Consider the following 21,448-nt stretch of genomic DNA (forward strand, 5'->3'; position numbering starts at 1 on the left):
ATGCACCGGAGCCATGAGGGCGGGCAGCCCCGGGGACCGGGCCGCCGCGCCCCGGCCGGCGCCGAGGCGGGCAAGGTGAGGGTTGCTGCCGCCGGTGCTGCTGCTGCCGTCGGGGCCGGGAGTGGGACCGGGCAGCCCAAGGCGGGCTCGGTCTGCTGTCGGGGACCAGGGCCGGAGACGGGGCTGGGGCCGCTCGCTGCCTCCGTGCCTGAGGGGAGGATTTTCCATCCCGGCGTTTTCTGGGGCGTTTTATGCTCAGCAGAGGGAGAGGGGGGAAGAATTTCGATTTTTAATTACTACCATTAAAAAAATCAAATTTGCAATTCTTTGGGTGGCCTGATGGATTCCCTGATTGACAGCCGGAATTGACACTCTGGGTACCTCTTATCTCGGGCATTTACGGCAATTTCTAATTGCAGGTAGTTTGTGGGGTTTTTTCAGCGCTTTGGCTCGCATGGGAACCAAGCGATTACTTCAAGAGGCCCGGGTTAAGTGCAGGCAGGGAGAGAATTCAATCCACATTCAAATTGCTTCATTAAAGAGACGCAGCTTTTGTTGTAAAGGATTTAAATGGCCACTAGAAAGTTCTTATTTATTGTTTTGAGGCGGTTTATATAGGGTGCCCCGCGCTCGCCCGGCGCATGGAGCCGCAGCCTTCCTCTCCCGCTCTCTCCTGCAAGGTGATGCCGCCGGAGCCGCTGCCCAAGGGGAACGTCCGCTGCCTCGACCCACACGCTCGAGCCATGGTAAGAGGGGCCGAGGGCTTCAGGGACGCACCGGGATCTACTGGGCCGGGGGCTGCGGGGACAGAGTGGTCTGGGGATACTGGGAGCTGCCGAAGGACTCTCAGGGACTCGCAGGGATGTACCGGGCCGGGAGCTGCTACCGTGACACACCGAGTTGGGGATGCCGGGGGCTGCAGGGATCAGTCGGGACGTAACGGGCTGGTTGCTGCTGGGACCGTCTGGGACCCACTGGGCAGGGGCTGCGAGGACCCGCCGGGCCGAGGGATGCTGGAGGCTGTGGGATGTCGGGACGCTCCGGGCCGGGTTTGTGAGGACCGGCGGTGCCTCAGTTAACGGTCTCGCGGCGGCTCTGCCTACAGTCCCAGCCCGACGGGGAGCCGCTTCCAGGTGCCCTGGAGAAGGAGGACGCCCGCTCAGCGCCCAGCACACCCTCCACACCATCTGTCTGCTCCCCGCCATCCTCCTCATCCTCCACGCCGTCGGCCGGCAAGAACGTCTGTTCCAGCTGCGGGCTGGAGATCCTCGACCGGTACCTGCTCAAGGTGAGCGGCGGCGGGGGGCGGCGGGCGGGCGGCGGGGGGCGGCGGGTGGCCCCGGGTCTCAGCCCCCTTCTCTGTCGCAGGTGAACAACCTCATCTGGCACGTCCGCTGCCTGGAGTGCTCCGTGTGCCGCACCTCGCTGCGGCAGCAGCACAGCTGCTACATCAAGAACAAGGAGATCTTCTGCAAGATGGACTATTTCAGGTAGGGGACACGGGCTGGAGGGCAGCCGGTGGGACTCAGCATCCTCGCCGGCTGCCGAGGAGGCCGACTCCGCTCCGATGCTGGCGGGTAGAAGGTTTGAAAAGCCTCTGGGCTCCCTGGAGCATCTAGGCAGAGAAGCATGTCCTCGGGGCACCGGGAGGACAGGGATTTAGGGTGCAGCTCCATCATCTCCCGGAGGAGTTCCTCCCGAAAGGGTTCCTGAGCCCCTCGCTCGGGGCTGTACGGGCCTCCCTGAGCCAAGGCACTGCAGCGGGAACCCCTCCGGTTGCGCGGCGGAGAATTGTCCCCTTGCCCAGACACACGCCCGCTGAACGGCATTGCCCCGGGCTCTGCTAGGAGGCGAGTTAACGCGTATCGAGGAACTGCGGTGCAGAGCGGCTCTCGGAAACCTCCGTCTGGGATGTAGCACCGCAAATGCCGAAGCATCCGTGGCAGGAGCGCGTTGAAGAACCAAAACTAATGACCAGCAGCACAGGTCCCGGTAATTGCGGCCGGGCCGGGGTTCGCTGGAGCTGTTGGGTTCGGTCTGGAACCGCATCCTCCGGGAAGCGTGTTCTGCAGGGGGGCTTCGACGGTTTTTTGGTTATAAACCTGAAACCAGGAATTTTCTCCCAAAAGAGTGGTAATGAGGGGACAGAGGATCTTGAGTTCTTCACTGGAATTTAACTAAATATTCCAGCTCCTCACTCTGATTTTCCTCATCCCACTGGGATGAGGGAATACAGTTTTCCTCGGGAGGAAGAGGAATCACGGTCAGGAAATGGGAATGACCCCGGCAGGGGCGCGGGGGGCTCGGCAGCATCGTCCTGCCGCGGCCAGCGGGGCAGTGGAAATACCTTTGAGATTTCTCCGGTGTTTTTCATCGAGAGGGTTTTCACGTACCGGGTTATCCGGGGTTCCGTGCGCCGCTTCGTGGGCTCCCAGCGCCGGATCAGTCCCCGAGAGGTCGGAGAACTCTGCTTTCTTCGCCCTCGTCTTTGTTATTTTTGTGTATTCTTAGTTTTAAACTGTTATTTATTTGTGGTTTCACTGAAATATCCTTAATTTTCAACAGGAGGGTTTAGGGGTGTCAGCGGTGCCGTTTTGTTGCTTCTGGGCACTTTCAGCGTTCTCATTAATTAATAATCGTTCCGATGGCGTTAGTGATTTTTATTTTTTAAAAAATTTCTTTAAAAGAGTGGCATTTCCAAATGCGGTTTTAAAGCACCGGCTGGGTCTCTAAACTGCCTCCGGGCAAGTACAGCCAGTAACAGCTGTTAAAATTAATCCTGGTTAGCTGAAAGTCCCCTCGCAGCCCCCTCGCTCCGGCGGAGCTCTGCGGGTCCTGCCGTCGGCACCGGGGATGCCGGGGCAGAACCAAAACGAAAATCGCTGAAGGGACAGCGGGACCCCCCTGATTCCTGGGCGGCTGGTTCAGGGGGCGGAGGAGGCTGCCAATCCGCCCTTTGCACTTGACTTTTGCACAGGAAGATGGGGTTTGGGGAAGGAGTTGTTTTGGCTTTTTTCTGTGGAACGTGGTGCAGAGGGAGCGGCAGGTCTGGGAGTCGGCCGGGCGCTGGGCCTCTCCGATCCCCCCAGCCCGCTATGACCGTCGGCCGAGCTCCGGGCAGGCTCCGATCGGTGCCCGCGGCGGACAGCGGGGGAGGGTCGCTCCCGCTGTTCCCGGGTGGAGCCGCCGGCTTGAGCCCCGTCGTCGAGACCGGTCCGCGGCCGGGAGCCTCTGCCTAGGGCCGGGGCGGGTCCGGGCAGACATTTCTTAGCTGCCCCCCAGCTCGGGGGGCGGCTCGCCCGACCTCGGCACCCTCCCGACTCCAGGACCATCCTGGCCAGCAGGTTGCTGAGCCCAGGACAGCCGGGATCCGGCACTTGGCAAAAGACAAATCTACCGTGTGAGATGGGGTTTAGTATCTGTTATATACTGCAGATGAATTGTGGGGCTGTTGTGGGTTTTTAAAGCAAAGCAGAAACCCCATCCTAGCACATGCGGGTCTGTGGAGCCAAGGCAGATGGGAAGGGTTGGTGTGATGCTCTCTGCATGGAGCACACGGTGGCTTTCATCCTACCAGCGCTGATACCCCGGGAAATGGGGCTGGTTTTGGGCAGCCAAGGCTGGGCTGTTTGGTCTGGGCTGAACATTCATGGACACTGCACCACTGTCCAACAGAGAGTGTGTTTGGGCCTGGTCTGCCTGACCTTCCCTTCCCCGTTCATGCGAGGGGCTGCACAAGTGCTGGCGCTGCCACGGCTCCGTGGCCTTGTATGCATTTTTAAGCAAACGCTGCTGTTTCCTGTGTCTTGTCAAATAATTGCATTTGGCATCCAGGGCTTCACTGATTTGAGGAGAACCAAATTAAAATTGGAGCTCATTGAGCAGAACGCTGTGTTCCTGGGCGATGTGAAGGCTGCTCACAGCCAACCTTGCATGGCTCTGGTCAAGGAAGGCCTGATGTGATCCTGGTCTGATTCTCACTGTGACTCTCATGGCTCACTGTCTCACTGGGCAGCCCTTGTGCACACAGCATGAAATCACTGACCCTGGTGTGTGTTCCTGGGGCTTGGCACAACAAAAGAGCTGTGCCACAGGCTGGCCAGCACCTGCAGCCGGTCTGTGGCTCAGATGGCCTCTGTCACACTCACCATTGTGTCCCACCGGGATGATGCTTCTGCTGGAGCACTGCTATGCTTAGTATGGAGATGGATTCACTGCAGCAGCCCACTGCTGGTCTGCTGTGTGATTTGGGATGATGTCTAGAAACCACAGCTGACTCCAAGAGCAGTACTAGAGGCTTCCTATGTAGCAGGCCTGGAAGGGGACTGGGATGTTTGTAGCTGTGGCTGGCTCCAGGTAGCCCTTGTTGTGTCCCTGCAGGAAGGGATGTACAGTAGGACTCAGGGAGCTGTGGCACCTGGGTGCAGGTGGCATGTAAAAACCAGGATGCACTAGAATGTCCTCCTGCCTCTGGTCTTCCCACACCCCAGATGTTGCAGCTGCCCCTGGGGGAGGCAGGATGAGTCTTTCCAGGATGAGTCTTTCCTGGTAATGTTGTTGGCAGTTTACATCTCCTGGTGATAGTGGTTATGGATAGCTGGCAGCACCCGACCACAGACCATGCGTGTGGGGTCTGAGCTGATGGCTCTGGCAGATGTTGGTGCTGCCCTGTCCTGTGCTGTGATGCTAGGCTCAGGGAAAGCCTCTAGCTCTGTGTCTCCTGCTGCAGTATGGCCCTGTCCCCTTCCTCATCCTTGCCAGACAGGTGGCAGGAGCCATGGGATGGTCCTCTCCTGGTGCCCTGTAGGCCCTTGCTGACAGGTCTCTGCGGGCTCTCAGTGCCCTGGGAGTGGTGAATTAAAGCCTGGTTTGTTTTCAGTGTCATTGCTTCCAGTGGTGACGGGCTGGGGCAGCTGCTCATAGGCATTTCTTTCCCCGTTCCTGTGTTGCTGGTGGTAGCAGTGTGTCCCTGCTGGGTGGCAGTGGGTGCCTCTGCCTGGCCCCAGCTCACCTTGGTTTCTGTAAAACCTGATTGCTGTGGTCGCTGCTGGAGGCAGATGGCTGGCCAAGAGCTATGAATGCAGCATCAGTGGCTGCCGGTGCTGCACCCTGCACATCCTCCATGCCTGCATCTGGCTGCTGAGCCGTAATCTCTTGCTGGGCACTGCTTGTGCCATGCCTTGTCAGGGGACAGTGATGCTAGCCCCTACCTGTGCTGGCTGCCATAGCCCCAGGAACTCTCCAAACCTCATCAGCCCATGCCTTGCTCCCTAGGAACTGCCACCAATCTAGGCATCCCACCTAGCCCCAGGGGACACCACACGGCGGGGCTGGGGACACCTGAGTGTATCCCCCAGTTCCCAGCTGGCGTGTGATGGGGGCGTGTGACTTTTGCAACACAGTGCCCTGAGCCCCAGTTTCCCCTGGGTCTGGGAGCTGCTGGGACACACTCATCCCTGTGCTATGCCCCACCTCCCCGCAGCAGGCTGTGATCCGAGCGGGGAGCAGCGATTACCACATGCTATTAGCTTGGTGAGCCTGCCCCTCGTTTGATACAGTTCAGCAAGGACGACTGTTTACATAGCACATTGTTCAAAGTAATTCAATTTACAGGAATGATCTTTACTTCTAAATAAAAAATTAATACAGTTCTTTTGTTTGTGCGTTTATATAAACTAGCTGGCACAAAGTCAGTTTACAATGTTCCCATCTGAAGTAAATTAGTGAAGTCTCTTAGCTAAGTCTCTGTATAATTTCAGCACAGAAATGTCCTCTCTAAATCAGTGCTGTTGGTTGGGTGTTTTTTTTTCCCCCCTTTTCTTGGTCAGCTATAGTCAGGCTGAAAAATGGAAACCTTTTCTTTCTCCCAGATAGTTTTGCAATTAGCTATTGCAGCACACGACGGCCTTTCTGCATCTTGCTGAGCCCGTGGTGAACAGCAGTGCTGTGGCATGGGGTCAGGCACAGGCAGTGAGTGGTGGCTGCTGTGGGCTGACTGGGGACAGGGCTGGCTGGGGATAGGGCTGCTTGGGCTGACTGAAACCCAAGGGTTTGCAGTGCAGCATGTCTGTGCCATGCAGCATGTCTGTGCCCTGCAGGATGTTTGTGCCGTGTGGGGTGTCTGTGGTTCTTGGAGGTCTGTGGTCTTGGTGTTTTGTGCCTGCACTGAGAAATGCTGGAACTGCTCAGGCAGGGGTGTCAGTGGACAGCTTGAGGGTAAGGACCATGCAGTGCCCAGATGCAGTGTGGGGTAGGGTGGGACTCTTCAGGGAGCCTGAGGCAATGGTGGGTACACTGGGGAGGGACAAGGAAGCTTTGTTGGAGCCAGTGCCAGCTCCGTGGTGACAGAGGAGATGCTTGCTTCTCCCCTCCTGTTCTTGCTGCTGCTTGCTGCAGTTGTTATTTTAAGCATCAGTTACACTAAGATGCAGAAGCCAAATGAAGGCCATTCCTGACCCTTTCTGCAGGCAGCACCTCCCAGTAGGCAGCGGCTGGAGGTTCAGGGCCACAGGGCCATGTCTGCAGCTCCCCTCTGTCAATCGCCTGCCCTTGGCTTGCAGCAGCTGGGCAGAAATGGGGAATTTTGGAAGCACACAATCACCCAGCACCCAGAGCTTGCCTGTTTGTTGCCTCCTCACTGCACTGAGCTACTTTCCAACATAACTCACTTAAGTGCAATTGCTGTCCTCTTGCAGTGAGGAGACTCCTCGTAGGAGGAAAAAGCAGATGCCTGTGCCTGTATGTGTGAGGAGCAAACAGATGTTTTGATTTATGGCAGTGGGAGAGAACCGGCTCCGACACAGTTTCCATTCAAGTCTCACACGGGCTGTTATCAAAAGAAAAAGCCCACGGGCTTGGAAGCTGATTCATGGAGCTGTGTCACCTCAGCTCCTTGGACATGTCTGCTACCATGGGGCCAGGGCAAGTCACACCCTGCTCCTAACCACACTGCTGCCCTTGCCACTGCCCATGCCACTGCCTGTGCCAATGCCCATTCCACCTTTCCATAGAGAAATGGTGCTGGTGGGATCATTTCACATTAGTTCTTTCTCTGCATTGATATTGTGGGGTTTGGGCTGGATGGGGTGAGCAATAGGGCCAGCAGCAGTGCCCGTGCCCCAGTGTTGTGCTGCCTGCCCTCACCTGGCCTGCCCTCACTCTGCCTCTTTTCCTCCTGCAGCCGGTTTGGTACAAAGTGCGCCCGCTGCGGCAGGCAGATCTATGCCAGCGACTGGGTGCGGCGAGCGCGAGGCAATGCCTACCACCTCGCCTGCTTCGCTTGCTTCTCCTGCAAGCGGCAGCTCTCCACTGGCGAGGAGTTTGGCTTGGTGGAGGAGAAGGTGCTGTGCCGGATTCACTACGACACCATGATAGAGAACCTCAAGAGAGCGGCGGAAAATGGTATGCAGCCCTGTTGTGGCCTTGCCCTGGGGATGTTTTAGAGCTGACCCTGTTTCCCTGTGCTGAACCCCATCACAGGGTGCTGGGATTGGTCCTGCAGTTGTAAAAATGGGATAATGGGTGGTCCTGGGGGATGGGGGATTGGAAATGAGGCCCTGGACTCACAGAGGGCTCATGCGGGTGGCCAATGTGCCTTGCAGACCTGTGTACTGCGGGCAATGCTGGGGACAACACCGTGGTCCTGCGCAGCCTGGTGTGAAGTACACGAGGAAGCTGCTGGGATTTTGAGGCTGTGAGTCATGAATTTAAGAAGGTGGGAAAGCTGGCCATCTGACAAAACCTTCCCATCATTTTCCACCCGCCCTGCCTGCCTGGGGATGTGCCTCTCCCAGCTGGACCACACCACTGTAGTCCCCACTGCGGCATGCCGCAAGCAGATGGCCAGCCTCTGCTTTCCCAATCAAGTCTGTGACACTGAGGTCACCCAATGCTGCAGCTCCTATCCCCTTATGCCCAGCCCCGTCCTTCTAGTGTGACACTGGCCAGAGAGATGCTTGGAGGAACATATTGGCGTGGGTAGTCTAACGTGGTGCACAGGGAGAACAGGTAGTGCCAGGGGCTGTCCAGTGTTGGAAAGCACCTGGGATATGGCAGTGATCACAGCTCAGGGGACAGACAACCTCCTGGGTTTCATGCAGCAGGAACTCACTTGTACATGGCCAAGGATGGGTTTGTTTCCCTCTTGCATTTGTGCCTGTGGGGAGAGAGGGCCATGGCAGCTTCAAGGATGTTTGCTTTGATCACATGACTTTGTTCCCACGGCCCCACACCCAGGACCCTGCTGGGGCTTTGCTGGGGCATTGCCCCTGACTGGCAGCTGAGCTCCAGCCTTCTGTGCCACTTGCTAGTGCTTGGTGGGCACTGGGAGACAAATGCCATGCCTGGGTCCATGCAGCACGTGGAAACCATTAACAACCTGACACGAAAATAATCAGTGTTTCTGTTTACAGTGGTGAGTAAGAGAATGAAAACAGAGTGCCCGGTTGGGCGGAGAGGGTCCCGGCTCGGGACGTGGCTCGCGGCGTGTTGGCTCATATGGTTGGCTGCTATGAAGGCACAAGAGAGGTCGTAGGGAGCAGAGATGGAGGGGGAGAAGCTGTGTGGCCTGGAGGAGGAGGCTGGTGTGAGGATGCCAAAGTGTGTCACTGGGGGTTCCTGCAGAGCCATTACCCCTGCTGAGGTGATAGATTTGCAGCTGCTCTTAAGGACCTTGTGGTGCTGGCTGAGCTCCATTGTGTTGAGCAGTGCTGGGGCACACTGTCTGTGTCTGTGTCCAAGTGTTTTCTAGTTTTGAGAAGGGGACAGGAATCACTTCAGAGAGCTGCAGTTGCTGCAGTGAGGGCCATGCTCCCCTCCTCCAGTAATTACCCAGCAATTTCTTCTGCACATGAGGTTTTACATACAAGAAAAATAAACAGACGTTGCTGAAGTCAGAGTCCCATTCATCATCTGAAAAGAACAAGTCAAACTATATGAGAAAGTCCTTCAACTCCAGCCAAGACAATCACAGCCCAGTCCAGCTTGCAGTGCATGTGCCGGGTGGTGCAGGCGCATCCTGGGAGCGGGGTGAATGCCAGCACTGCTCAGGCATCTTCCCTCATCCATCACTCGCTGGTGCTTCACCCGCACTGTGGAGAGGGCCAGGCATGACAGGCTGTGGCAGGGACCCCAGTGAGGAGCCCTGTCTCCGGCTGCCTTGCCCACAGGCTCTGTAGCTGTGCAAGCATGGGTGGGCTTACCCCAAGGCGGGTGGACAGTTGCTTCCCAGCACATCCTCCTTCAGTGTTGTTGCTGCCCAGAGCCTGGGAATCACATTTGGTTCTGTGACCCATAAGGCCATGGAGATGGTGCTGCTCTTGATGCTCTTCTGGGACCCAGGAGGAGAAGTCTGGGGTGGATCTGAAGGATCTGGGAATGAGGAAAGGAACAAAAATACCTTTAACAACTGATGGAGACAGCACCCATGGGGGAAGATGAGGTTGCAGGGAGTAGTGTGGGGCAGGAGTGGTGGATATTGGTGAGCTCTGTGGAGGCAGAGTTCACTTGTGAGACATTTCTTGGAGGCTGTGGCCACGTGGTGGCCACAAGTGAGGGCTAGCCGAACATCAGTACTTTCCTTCACACATCATACTGACACCCATCTCCTGCTGCCATCTCCCCATCCCTCTTTCCCTGCAGCTTCCAACAGCTTGCTGTATGCTTTTTATTTAACCTCCTTGGTAACCTCCTTGGGGGTGTTGATGTCTCCTTCCTGGTGTGTGGAGGGGCTCAGCAACCTGGAGCAGCTCCTGAACAATGGTGCCCGTTCTGCTCTTTCTGCAACTGCCTGCAGCAAGGCAGGCTGTGGGTGTCCCATGCCGTGATGCCAGGCTTGTTTTCCCCCAACGGAGCAGCTGTTGCATGCAGGGGTGACAAGCAGATTGTTGGGCAGGGCAGTTTCTGGCCTGTGACACATTGAGCTTCTTTCTTGTAGGCAATGGGATCACGCTGGAGGGGGCTGTGCCCTCAGAGCAGGACAGCCAGCCAAAGCCAGCCAAGAGGGCTCGCACCTCCTTCACCGCCGAGCAGCTGCAGGTAGTGGGACTGGGCCAGGGGACTCAGAGGGACCGTGGCTCCCCAGCCTCATCCTGACCCTTTCTCTCCTCTTCTCCTGCCCAGGTCATGCAGGCACAGTTTGCTCAGGACAACAACCCCGACGCACAAACGCTTCAGAAGCTGGCCGATATGACAGGGCTCAGTCGGAGAGTCATTCAGGTGAGGTGGGCAGGGTGCAGGCACCATTGGCCAAGTAGCACCCAAGCTGGGCAGGGGGTGGACCAAAAGGCTGGTACTAGATAGGACTCACATCCCTGCAGCTCCTTGATCCCACCACATGTCAGCCCCAGGACTTGCAGCATTCAGCAGCTTCGTGCTAGCTCACCAGCCTGTCAGCTTCATGGGCTCCTGTAGTGATGCCAGTGCTGTCCTCCCTCTGTCTTGCTCATGGGCTTTCTATTTATTTTTTCCCCTTATGATGCAATGAAAAATCCCAGCATACAGCCCCAGCCAGTCCCAGTAAATTGCTGGGCAGGAAAGCTGCTGTCCCTGCAGCCCTATGCTCTGCCCTGACGGCAGGCATGGACAATGTGGGCATTTTCCTGGCCATTGGCAGCTGCTCCTGCCATGAGCAGGTAAAATCAGTTGCTTGAGGAAGAGTTGGGGTCGAGAAATTCGATGAAAAAGGAGTTTTGCAGCCCCAGGGGACACAGTGGCAGGGAAGTCCCCACGCTTGTGGTCTTTGTGAGAGGAGGGAGAGCAGTGCTGTTAGGACTGAGAGAAATGTCCTTCAGCAGCTTCCAGCTTGGTGTCTCTGGGGACAGCCTGGCTTTGCCCCTCAGTGACATTTATTCTCTTGACTTTAATGTTCTGCTGACATATGTTCTGCCTACAATAAAAACACCAGTGATTAAAACAAATTTGGAGCTTTCATCCAGGATTGTTTTGCCAACAACACATGTAAATTTCATGTGTGAAAACCTGGCTTGAGCCTCAGTTGTTGAGATTCTTCATCTCGCTCAGACCAAGCAGCCTGCACACTGGACTATTTTTTATGTGGATATTTTTAAGAGGCTCTTTGAGTAGGAAACAATTTGTCAAATGCTTACAACAGTTTCCTTCTCCCTGGTCCAGTGTGCTTGGCCTCAGGGCTGATCTTCGCTCAGCCTTGGAGAAGATTTTTACTCCCAGCTCTCTTTCAAAAATTAAAGCATAAGAAAGAAATCACCACATTGGCATTAAAAAACCTCCTCTTTACATGCATGTTTTAGCTCTAAGATGTAATCCCCTAACTATTCCTTTAATTAAAAGCAGTGATATATATGCAGAGGGCTCATACCTGCTGTTTTTATGGACTAGGGCTGTATCCCACACAGCACTCTCCTTTCTCATCTTTAATGTTCTGCTGCTGTGGTTTCTGAATACAACAAACCACAAGTGATTAGAACAGTATTGTTTTCATTGTCCCTGTAGTCATGTCTTCTCCTACTCTAAGCTTTTACTCAGTTTTGTCTCCCCTAGTCCCTCGCCTTGCCAATGCTCACACATTTCCCAGCTGATCTCAGCCATATTTTTAGGCTGGGCTGGCTGGGGTTGAAGGTTAAGATCTAAATAAGACCTTGAAAGATGCTCCCATCATTGGTAGTGGAAGCTGTGCAGGGATGAAGTTTTGCATGTGCAGGGATGGATGAACCCAACCAGATGTGGATACAAGAGGTGATTCTGCCTGGCTGGTACTGTGCTGTTACCAAGGCCTTTCACAGCCCTTCCTGCTGAGGGAGCAGATCCTTGTTAAAACTATGTTGGTGTGAGAGGGAATAAGGTAATCATCAATGTGAGTTTCTGCATCACCTAGCCAGGGTATTTCACTGAGTGACTCCTGCGACAAGGCTGAAAGTTTAAATCACCCTAGTAAAGAGCAACGTTGGTTTTGACCGAGACAAATCAACAGTGGAGATGCCACTGCAGGCATCCTAATGTCTGCACTGTCTTGAGCCAAAAGTCTTTCTCTGGTGAGAGTAAAAACACCAAACCCTGGAAGCTGGTGGAACACTGGTGTGGTATTTCAGTGTGAAGATTTCTGAAATTGATTCCTTTTGGTTTTTTAATGGTTATAAGAGACACCCACTGTAGGGGCTTGGTGCAGGAGCACACTTCAGTCCAATTGTCTGCACTGACACAGGGTTTGCTGCTTTTGTTTCAGGTTTGGTTTCAAAACTGCAGAGCCCGCCATAAAAAACACACCCCCCAGCACACGGTGCCACCCTCGGGAGCGCCCCCGTCCCGCATCCCCTCCTCGCTCTCTGATGACATTCACTACTCGCCCTTCAGCAGCCCGGAGCGGGCCCGCATGGTGACGCTGCACGGATACATAGAAAGTAAGTGTGGGCTCACAGGGCTCTGGCAACAGGGTGCTCAGGGAGGGCAGGGCAGTGGGGTGCTCCCTGGGAGCAGGCAGTAAACAGCTCGATGGCTCCCATGGCTCATGGTAGCCCCATGAGTGCTGTCAATGATGCCCTTGTACTGTGGGTGCATGGCTGGTGCACCTGCTGCTCCTCCTCTGATCTGATGAACTTTGTTTTGGGTTTTTCTGAAGGACCACTTACAGGGAGCCCCAGATGAGAGAACTAGGAGAGGGGGGGGCTGCTGCAGCCTCTTTCACTCCATACCTCATCACCAGAAAAGTCACTGCCCTTGATTTTATCTGACTTGTTCTTGGCCTTCCTTGTACTTTGTTTGTCATGGAGAAGAGGCATGAATGTGTGCTGTTGAGCATGGTGATCAAGTGATCTTCCTGCTCAGAAGATCAGAGTTGCTTTCTCTAACGGCTGCCAAGTGTCAGTGAATCATTTGTGAGTGGCAGGCAGCTTTGACTGAAGGGAGATTCTGGCTCCATGACCATTGTGAGGTTTCTCCCCTCCCATGTGCACATGGGCTGTAGTAAAACCTGGCTTCCTGCTGCCCCTTTGCCTGATCCATTAGCACCTCGTCTTCTGTGCTGTCCCCAGCTGCTCCCCACTGGGAGCCTGATTGTGCTGGTTGGTGTGTGTGTGTTGTTTGTAGTAACAGAGGCTGAAGCCTCTTCTCATCCACAGGTCAGGTACAGTGTGGACAAGTGCACTGTAGACTTCCCTACACTGCTCCACCAGTACACCTCAAAGCAGACATGGAAGGACCACTATCTAATAGGGGTGAGAAGGTAATTGTAGTCCCTGTTGCAGGTTTTGGGGCCAAACCTTGACTGTAGCAAAGTTTTTTGTGTAATCTCATTGCCACTGCTGTCTCTTGTCAGCATCACTGCTTCTCAGCTGATCTCTGGCAGCTGCTGCCCACTCATGTGTCTTAGTTTTGGTGGCCCTAGATTGATGTACCAACTGCTGGTGACAACGGCATCACTTTGTCCTTCACTGAATACCCCTTGCTGTTGTGATGTGCTGGGATGCTGCTGTGCCTTGTGTTCACCGATGGCTTTTGTCATCCTCCTGCCTGAACTCCTCTCTCTGCTTTCTCCACATCCTGTGTGCAATCAGCTCCCTCCTCCCGCTCTGCTCCTCAGCCCTCTGCACACACTGTTGGTGCAAACAGCAACTGGCTGTTAACAGCAGTGCAGGAGGACCTTTAGCATGTGCTAACTTTCCAGTTTTTCATGAGTTATTAAGAAAGATTCATTTCTTGGGGATTTCAGTATTGCTTAAAAAAATAACAACTGGCTGTTACAATATCTGAAGTAGGAATGATATTTCACAATGTCTGGCCAGAAAACACTATTGCATATTGATATTGCTCTGCTCAGCACCCAGTGTCTGTCTGTTCTAACACACAGCTTATTTGGGGGAAAGTCTTTTGAAACATGCTTAGACTCATAAGATTTTATTTAGAATCCCACTTAAAGTGGTTTCCTTCTGAGGAAATGCTGACCCTCTGGCAGCTCTTACTGGTTTCAGCTTTTGTCTTTACTGTTAGTTCTCAAGCATCTCTCTCTGTTCAGTGCAGCAGTGGTAGCTCATTAAGCTCTGTTTTGATAAGCACAAGCAGGACCAGAGCAAAGTTACTTTTTCAGCATAAATGCTACCATTTTGTCATGATGTCTGCACAGCAAGCTGGAGCATTTTCAGAAAATATTGTACAGTCCTGGTGCTGTCATCCAGTGAAAGTTCACTGCAGCAAGTAGTTCCTCTGATTTAAATGCAATTACTTACTCGCAGCTGTTACAGAGCTGGGTTCTCAGGACACAGAGCTGCCCCTGACCAGCTCCTTTTCCAGACAATCACTTGCACATTGAATTCCTGAAACCTGAAGCAGCCTCTTTTTCCACATCCAAACTTTTTTAAAGGCAGTGATAGCTGAGGTCCTGGGAAAACACATGTGAATGCTTCTCTTGGGGTACCCAGCCCAGTGGCTGTGGGAGAACCAATCTGTGACCAGCTCAATGGCTGCTTCTTCAGCCTGATGGCAAGGGCAGATGCTGTATTTGCAGAGCAGTGAGGAGCAGTGGTTTGAGGTGGATAGGGGACTGTTGGCAATGGTCTTCATCTTTCATGGTAGCTGTATATCAGAATGAATAATTTAAACACTGGTTTCAGTGTGTTGCCCAGTATGATGTGGTTTCATAGCTAAAGGTGTGACCAGAAGTGCCTGTCTCTTTCAGGCTGTGTGTTGCCACAGTCCTGTTATCTCTGCCTGTGCCTTCCCTGCCTGGCTCTGTTCCATGGGCAGGGCTAGCAGCTCTGCAGCAAGCAGTGGGTCCAGAGAGGTTTTTTTGACTGGGAAGTGGCTGCCACAGCAGGGCCCATGTCTGTTCTGTTGGGCCCTGAAAGCACATTTCTGCCTGTCCCTGAAAGTAGCTAACTCTTGGCTCCCCTTTCTCCCACCTAGGTCATCCTCTTTCAGTACTGACTGCGCGAACTCTTCCTCACCTGCCCATGGCGCTACCAGCACCACTGCCCCTCAGCCGCTGAAATGCAGCCTCCAGCCCAAGGCAATGGTTATCAGTCATGCAGGAGAAACTCAGATCCAGCACTCTCAGTTATTGCCATTGACCAGCACCTAACAGCCACTATTATTTCTCCAGCGACACTCTGTGTATGTGTATGTTGAGTGCAGAGTTACATTTTTCACTTGTTTCTTGTGGACTTGTAGAATGACCGTGAGTCTCTCCAAGGCAATGCCAGACACAGTCAAAGTTAGTGACTCTACTGTGCTTGCAAATCTTGCTCCCATCCCATGGGAATATGAATGAACAAGAACATGCTGAGACTCAGGGGGATCGATGGTCACCTCTGAACGTAAAGGAAGGAGGAACTGATGTGGTTTGGCCTGATTCTCTTTTTGCACCAGTGAAGCACTGTCGGTTCACGGACATCCCTCCTTATTTCCACTTGCATGTGTGAAATCTGAAGTGGTCTTTTTGGCTCAGCAACTCGATGTATACACAGACCTTCCTGAGCCAAACTCGTGGGTAGCCAAGACTCCACTAAGTGGAAAACATGATGCCAGCTGGAAATAGGCAGTTTTTCTTCCTTCTCAAAGTGCTTTAGAATCACATGTCCTTTGATCACTCTAAGGTAAGTAAATCTTAGTGTTTTTCCCCCCTGTTTTATAGAAGGGGAAACCAAGATGTCCTAAACTGAGAGGAACTGTGGGGATTGGTGGCAGAGCCAGGTTTAGCACCCTGAAGTTTTTGATTGTTGGCTTGTTCTTAGCACGCTGAAAATCTCTCTCCTCTCACAGCCATCTGCCAAATGTTTTTATTTGACTTTTGTTTTGGTTTTGGTTTGTTTTTTTTTTTTTTAAACTCTTGTTCTTTATTAACAAGCTACTTTATTTCCTTGGAGTCATATTGGATCACAAATGGGTGATTTCAGAATGTACCTAAACAAAACTCTCAGACACTCCATACTCTGGGAAAGCCAGAATGGAAGCTGGCCGTAAAGGTGTTAGAAATGTTCTGCCCTGGTGTGGATCCAGGTTCAATCAGTGGGAAAAGCGGGGTAGAAACTGGGGACCAGTTAAAAAGGTGAAAACCACAGTAAGGCCAGCAGGAACAGTAGCTAGCTGACTGGGCAGCAAGGTGATGGGATTGGACAGCAAGGTGATGGGATCTGACAGCGTCGCTCTGATTCCCTCTGCCCTCTTGTTGCTCTCCCTTGCCGGAGTGTGGCTGTTGCTCCTGCCAAATCCTCGGACACAGTTGCATCCTAGGGGACTGCTGCTGTAGGGGCAGGCACTGCAGGGCTCATTGTGACAGCGAAGGAACTGCTCATCAGTCTGGCCCCAAATCAGGAAAAAATCTCTGAAATGATGTTTCATTGATGGTAATAACAAAAAGTAAACAAGTAACCTTTGCCAGCCCTTCTCAGTTTGCACCAAGCCAAGAGCAGGTCTGTAAGGAAACCTCTCTCCACACAAGCACACGGGTCTGTCTTGCTGCTAAGTGTCTGTGAGGCTGCACTTCCAAGAATGTGAAAGCCTACTATGAGCCACAGTTAGTGCAGAATATGACTGGACTGTGCCTGAGGAACAGAAGACAGGAATCCATCCGTTATATAACTTGTTTTTAATCTGAACTGTAGATACACGTGTTTTTGTCTCTGGGAGATCCTGGATCAATCTCCAACATCGTCCGGGTAGGCAGCCAGCCCATGGGTTTGGCCAGCCCATATCACACACACAGCAGGCCTCCTCCTGACCGTGCCCCCAGGCTCCAAGTGGCACTGACAGCTGGACACGTAGCTCTGCTTGCTGCTCTGTCCCATGGGCAATGGCATAAGGAGATGCAGATGTCTGCTATGGTGGCCACCAAGGTCTTTCAGTTGGAGAAGTAACTGAGTACAAGCATGCATTGATATTTGTTGGAACAGACATACACATACACACACACACCTCTGTGTGTGTGTATGCAGTAAAAAATATACAGAGAGAGAAAGAGTGTGATGGCAATACCTTGGACAGTTAGGCCAGTATTCTGTCTAATTGCAGCTAGCAGCTCTATCCCCAGTTTAAAATAACATGTGAAAGAAGAGAGGAAATCATGTCCACAAAGTGCTGTTGTCACCTCCTGATGTGCAAATAAGCATTTCCAATGAGTAGCCAGTGACAAGGCACTCGCACATGCCTGACCTGACTGGAACCACGGCTGCAGAGGCATCCCCTCAGGGAGGGGACAGTCACCAATTGCACCCTCTGCAGTCACTTTGTCCTTGTCTGTGGCAGTGAGTGCAGGACAGATGTTCCCTTTGTTGGCTGTTGGCGGAGCATCTGTAATTGTGAGGTTGAGGTGGGCTGCTGTGTCCACATGCAACAGAGTGGTGGTGGTCAGCAGGGCCACTGGGGCCCGACTTTCTTCTTCATTTGTGCTTGCACATCCTAATGATCATTTAGTTGTGGAATTAGTGCCATAAAGGAATGGGTAGTTAATTCATTTAAGACTGAAGGAGAGACTTCAGGCTTGTAACTTGACATTCCACAGTACTTGAGATTTCCACAGCTGTTTTGTTGAGGGAGAAACTGGTGTGATGCATGCCTCCTCTGTCTTGGCAGTGCAATGAAAGGAAAACTGTTAAATGTGTATCTGCTAAATACCAGCCTAGTTACTGATCAAAACCCCCCACTTGTGAACTGTACTGTACTGTACATCAGTGTTTTTGTAACTGATACCACTGACAGGACCGACGTGCAAAGCCAAGGGCAAGGGCACTTGGATGCTTCTCTCCAGTGGAAGGGGACTCACCACTACCCATGGGGCGAGCTGCCCCGCACGGACTTGGGGCACATGCCCCCATAAGTAGCCAGGAGTAGCTTTGCTAATTCAGAAATCAGGCTCTGTTTATATTAAGCCCAAATTGTTTGCAAAAACTGGAAGCAATTCAGCTTGTGCAGTTTTAGAGCTAATTATGTGTATGGAAAATACTCAACTGTACCAAGAATGTAAGAAATCCTCTAATTTATTCAATACATTGTTTCACAACATATTTCACACTGACTGTTGCCACTGAACCAAACCTTATCTCAGGTCATTTGCATTCATCTCCTGTCTGTAGATTAAAAAAAAAAAAAGAAAAAAATTAGAATCATTCTCATTTTCTTGGTTTATTCAGTAATTGCCAAATGGATTCTGGTGCAGCAATGCAGACTCCACGTACTGAACTTTTCCAGTTGCTATTTACAAGACCTTTTGCAGACAAAACCCAATGCAGAGAGCCAGTGAAAGGCTTTTCACTCGAGTTTAATAAGGTCTCTAAATATGGCTAGGATCTGAAAGTGGAATGGTTTACAATATTATTACCAATGATTCTTTCCCCCCCCCCCCCCCACCCCGCTCATGCTGGTTAACCCCAATGCTCGAGCTAAAGGTGCTTACTACACAACTCACTAGTTGGGATGGGGGGAGTGGGAACCAATCCTGCACTACTATCAGTGATATATCTGTAGGATGCCAACTCTAGACACATCCGGTTTATTTCATCTGCCAATCATTTTGTTGTAGCATGTTGCAATTCCGCATGTCTTGGCTACAATGGTTAAGGGAACAAAAAGGAAAGAAAGGAAAGCAATTCTCTGAATGAGTGGACAGTCAAGACTAATATTTATTTTAAAAGAAGTAAAACTAAATTGTAAGCACTTTTTTGTAAAACCAATGTCTGTTTTGTTACATACTTTTAATGTTGTGCTTTGTAAATGTCTTATTTGTGTATTAAATAAAGTTAATGCAAGTAGAAGTGCTGGCACTCACATCCAGAACATGATGTAATTCCATTTTTATTTTATTTTTAAATACTTTCTGGCTTACTAATCAAGCAGCAACCCACCCAGTTTTCCTCTTTTATTATTTTGTTAAACTCTGGCTTCAGGAGAGTTCAACAAACGTTCGTAGTAAATGGATATAATTTCCTAGTTAGCAAACCAGTCATTAAAGAATACCTCTGGTGTACATTATTACAATGATCAATCAATATCAAAGTACTGAGCAAAAAGAGAGGAAAGAAATTCACCAGGACAGCTAACTAAAATCTGGGAAAATAATGTTGATTAAGATGGATTTGAATGACTTCAACACTGAAGCTGAGGCACTCTTTTTAACAAATTGTTTTGAGGCTTAATAACGTTTGTATGTACTAACTACACACCTCTCAGGAATATTGCTGTGAGTACAATCTGCCTTTTTTTTTTCCTTTCCATGGCTTTTCTCAGCATGACTGATTAAATTATTATTTCCAGTTTTGTTTGTGCTGACAAAGATGACAAAAAGATTATATTCCTGTAGAGGGAAAGGGTGAGACAAATCCACAAGGACGAATTAGGTTTATTGTGAATCAGATTACCTGCTTTGGAATATTACTGTCTAGGGGAGAAAAAAAAAATGGGTTTCATGGGTTTGCTTTATGATCAGTTGTTTCATCCCAAGCTTTCCGGCAGGTCCGAATGATCCATTCGTGCTCGTCGTCATCTGAAAGGGAGATAAGAGAATGCCAAACATCACCACGTCAGACCTGCTCTTTGCATCACTAGGGTCCAGCTCAAACAAGCAGTTTTTCCTTTGAGGAATAAATACATTTTAAGCCATTGGCTTATCTTAGAACCTATTTTTTTGTTCGTTTCTGTCACGGACTGTGTGCTGTTTTGTTGGGGTCTGTGGAGGTAGGAGGTACTGGATGTGGCAGTGACTCTGTTTATTCCTCTGTTTGACGAGATTAGCCTGAGCAGAGCTGAGAGATTTACACACACAGGTTTTGCTTTCTGACTTTTTTGGCAGGAGATATGCAGAAGCTATCAGAAGGGAAGATACACATTTTTAAATACTGTGTTGTTCTTTAGCTTTTTCTTTACCTTTCATAAACCAAAGTTAAAACAGAGGTTTTTGGCTTTCCTTTTAATGCTGTTTTTGAAATGCACATTATTACAGATAGTGAGAAGCTGATAGAGTGGCTGATGGATGTGTTTTAGGCCATCTTCTGAGTCCCTTGTTAGTATTCATGTCTGTCATATTTGTTCTCAGAGCATAATGACAGTGTGGAAAGAAAAAATAAAGACAATGTAGGAAAAAACCAACTGTCAAGCAAAGTTTGAATAGAAATGTTGTGTACGGTTACAAAAAACAACTTGGCAAACGTGGCTTCTTAATTCCAGGGATTTAAACAGTCTTGTTTCCAAAAAACTGTTCTGCAGCCTTTACTCCAGTGTTTGTGTAGGGAAAAAGAGAGCTGTGTAGCAGATTAGGAAAACCAAACTTCAAAAAGCCTGGAAAAAAAAATTATAATTAAAACAATACCTGTATTTATTTTGGTATAAATGAAATGTATAAGAGCTGCTGCTTGTGTTTACCACTGTCTTAACAAATTCATATTAGCTGCTTGTGCTGTGTGCTTCTAACCTGCTTGCATCTACACTGAAAGTGGTTTGTAGCAGCCCTTACAACCTGACAGAATAGATGGTTGTGAGGGGGCTGGAGCTGAGGTGCTGTAAGCCCAGCACGGTGACCACCGCCTGGCGTGGCACACAGTCGTGTTATTTACACAGCTGCCCTGCAGAGCTGAGCACCCTGCTTAGGTAGGTCAAAACAGATCCAGAAAGAAGCACGTTGTTTGTAAGGAACCAAATCTTCACGGAGATACTTTGACTGTGGAGTTGTACCTTTATGTGGCGTTTGAAATGCACAAAGTGGGAAGGTCCTGGGAGTGAAGTTGTGCTGAGCTAAGCAGTGAAAGTTCACGGAAGGGCGTGTGACACGTTAGGTCTGGATGCACAAGTCTTCAGGCTTGGGGGTTAATATCACTGATTGCAGTGGGGTTTGAATCAAGTCAGCTTTGCCTTTCCTTTTTCCCTTCCCTTCCTTCCCCCCCCCCCCCCCCCTTTTTTTTTTTTCCATGCTCCCCTCCCCTTTTTCTCATTCCTGGCTGAGTGAGTTGAGTGCATGCCTTCATGTCTCATAAGATGCTGCTCACATGCAGCTCTGTTGGCATCCTGGTGAAAGTGGACTTAAGGAAAGGATGTGCCAAGCACTTGTCCCTTGTCTGAACAGCAGCACTCATCTGCTACCCATGACAAGCCATAGTCAGAAAGGCTAGTGACTCACAGGTTTTCCCTGAGAGTCTGCTCTCCAGTTTGCTCTTTGCATGCAGTCACTGGTTTCCAGACAAAGTGCTTGCTTGTGCCTTCTGACCCTCTTCTTGTTTCCCACTCAAGGGCTCTGGCTTGCAAAAGCTTGGGTTTGGTGGTGAGTGCCCACCTCTGAGCAGCAACCCAGTGACCATGAATGGGCTGGAGAACACACTTGTGCTGCCATTGTTCCAATAGCTCAGCCTGTGAGCTTGCTTTAGTGACTGAAAAATGGTTATTATTTGGATAGTACAGCTAAATTTTGCCCCTTCTGGGTTCCACTGGCATGATCTTTTTTCATTCCCCATGCCTATGAATTAATAGGTCCACAACAAAATACCCTGCTAATGGCACATCT

The 21,448-nt window shown here is 51.1% G+C and overlaps 2 protein-coding genes across 7 annotated transcripts in view; one reads left to right on the plus strand and one right to left on the minus strand.

The window, feature by feature from the left end:
* Positions 1–21,448, plus strand: part of LHX6 (LIM homeobox 6) — a 24,385-nt gene continuing 2,937 nt past the window's right edge. Inside the window, exons 1-11 of one of the 5 annotated variants that reach the window (XR_010989508.1) lie at positions 1–75; positions 606–746; positions 1,106–1,288; positions 1,369–1,490; positions 7,181–7,401; positions 9,935–10,035; positions 10,120–10,215; positions 12,200–12,374; positions 13,092–13,195; positions 14,872–15,560; positions 19,411–20,247. Coding sequence is in view for 2 of the 5 variants with exons in the window: in XM_068155814.1 (XP_068011915.1) it covers positions 1–150; positions 606–746; positions 1,106–1,288; positions 1,369–1,490; positions 7,181–7,401; positions 9,935–10,035; positions 10,120–10,215; positions 12,200–12,374; positions 13,092–13,195; positions 14,872–14,892 (1,314 nt within the window). In the remaining 3 variants the exon portion in view is untranslated. Of the gene's footprint in view, positions 151–605; positions 747–1,105; positions 1,289–1,368; positions 1,491–7,180; positions 7,402–9,934; positions 10,036–10,119; positions 10,216–12,199; positions 12,375–13,091; positions 13,196–14,871; positions 17,914–19,410; positions 20,248–21,448 lie in introns of those variants that run through there. The other 4 variants (XR_010989507.1, XR_010989509.1, XM_068155814.1 and 1 more) reach the window with 4 other exon arrangements.
* MORN5 (MORN repeat containing 5) overlaps positions 17,935–21,448 on the minus strand; it is a 15,182-nt gene continuing 11,668 nt past the window's right edge. Inside the window, exons 5-6 of one of the 2 annotated variants that reach the window (XM_068155815.1) lie at positions 19,317–19,441; positions 17,935–18,029 (exon numbers count right to left, since the gene is read on the minus strand). In XM_068155815.1, the coding sequence (XP_068011916.1) occupies positions 19,362–19,441 (80 nt within the window). In that variant the 3' untranslated portion in view covers positions 17,935–18,029; positions 19,317–19,361. Of the gene's footprint in view, positions 18,030–18,298; positions 19,442–21,448 lie in introns of those variants that run through there. The other variant, XM_068155816.1, reaches the window with a different exon arrangement.

Source organism: Melanerpes formicivorus, unplaced genomic scaffold (genome assembly GCF_026170545.1).
Source record: "Melanerpes formicivorus ecotype bairdi unplaced genomic scaffold, bMelFor1.0.p_v2 SCAF_33, whole genome shotgun sequence".
NCBI lineage: Eukaryota > Metazoa > Chordata > Aves > Piciformes > Picidae > Melanerpes > Melanerpes formicivorus.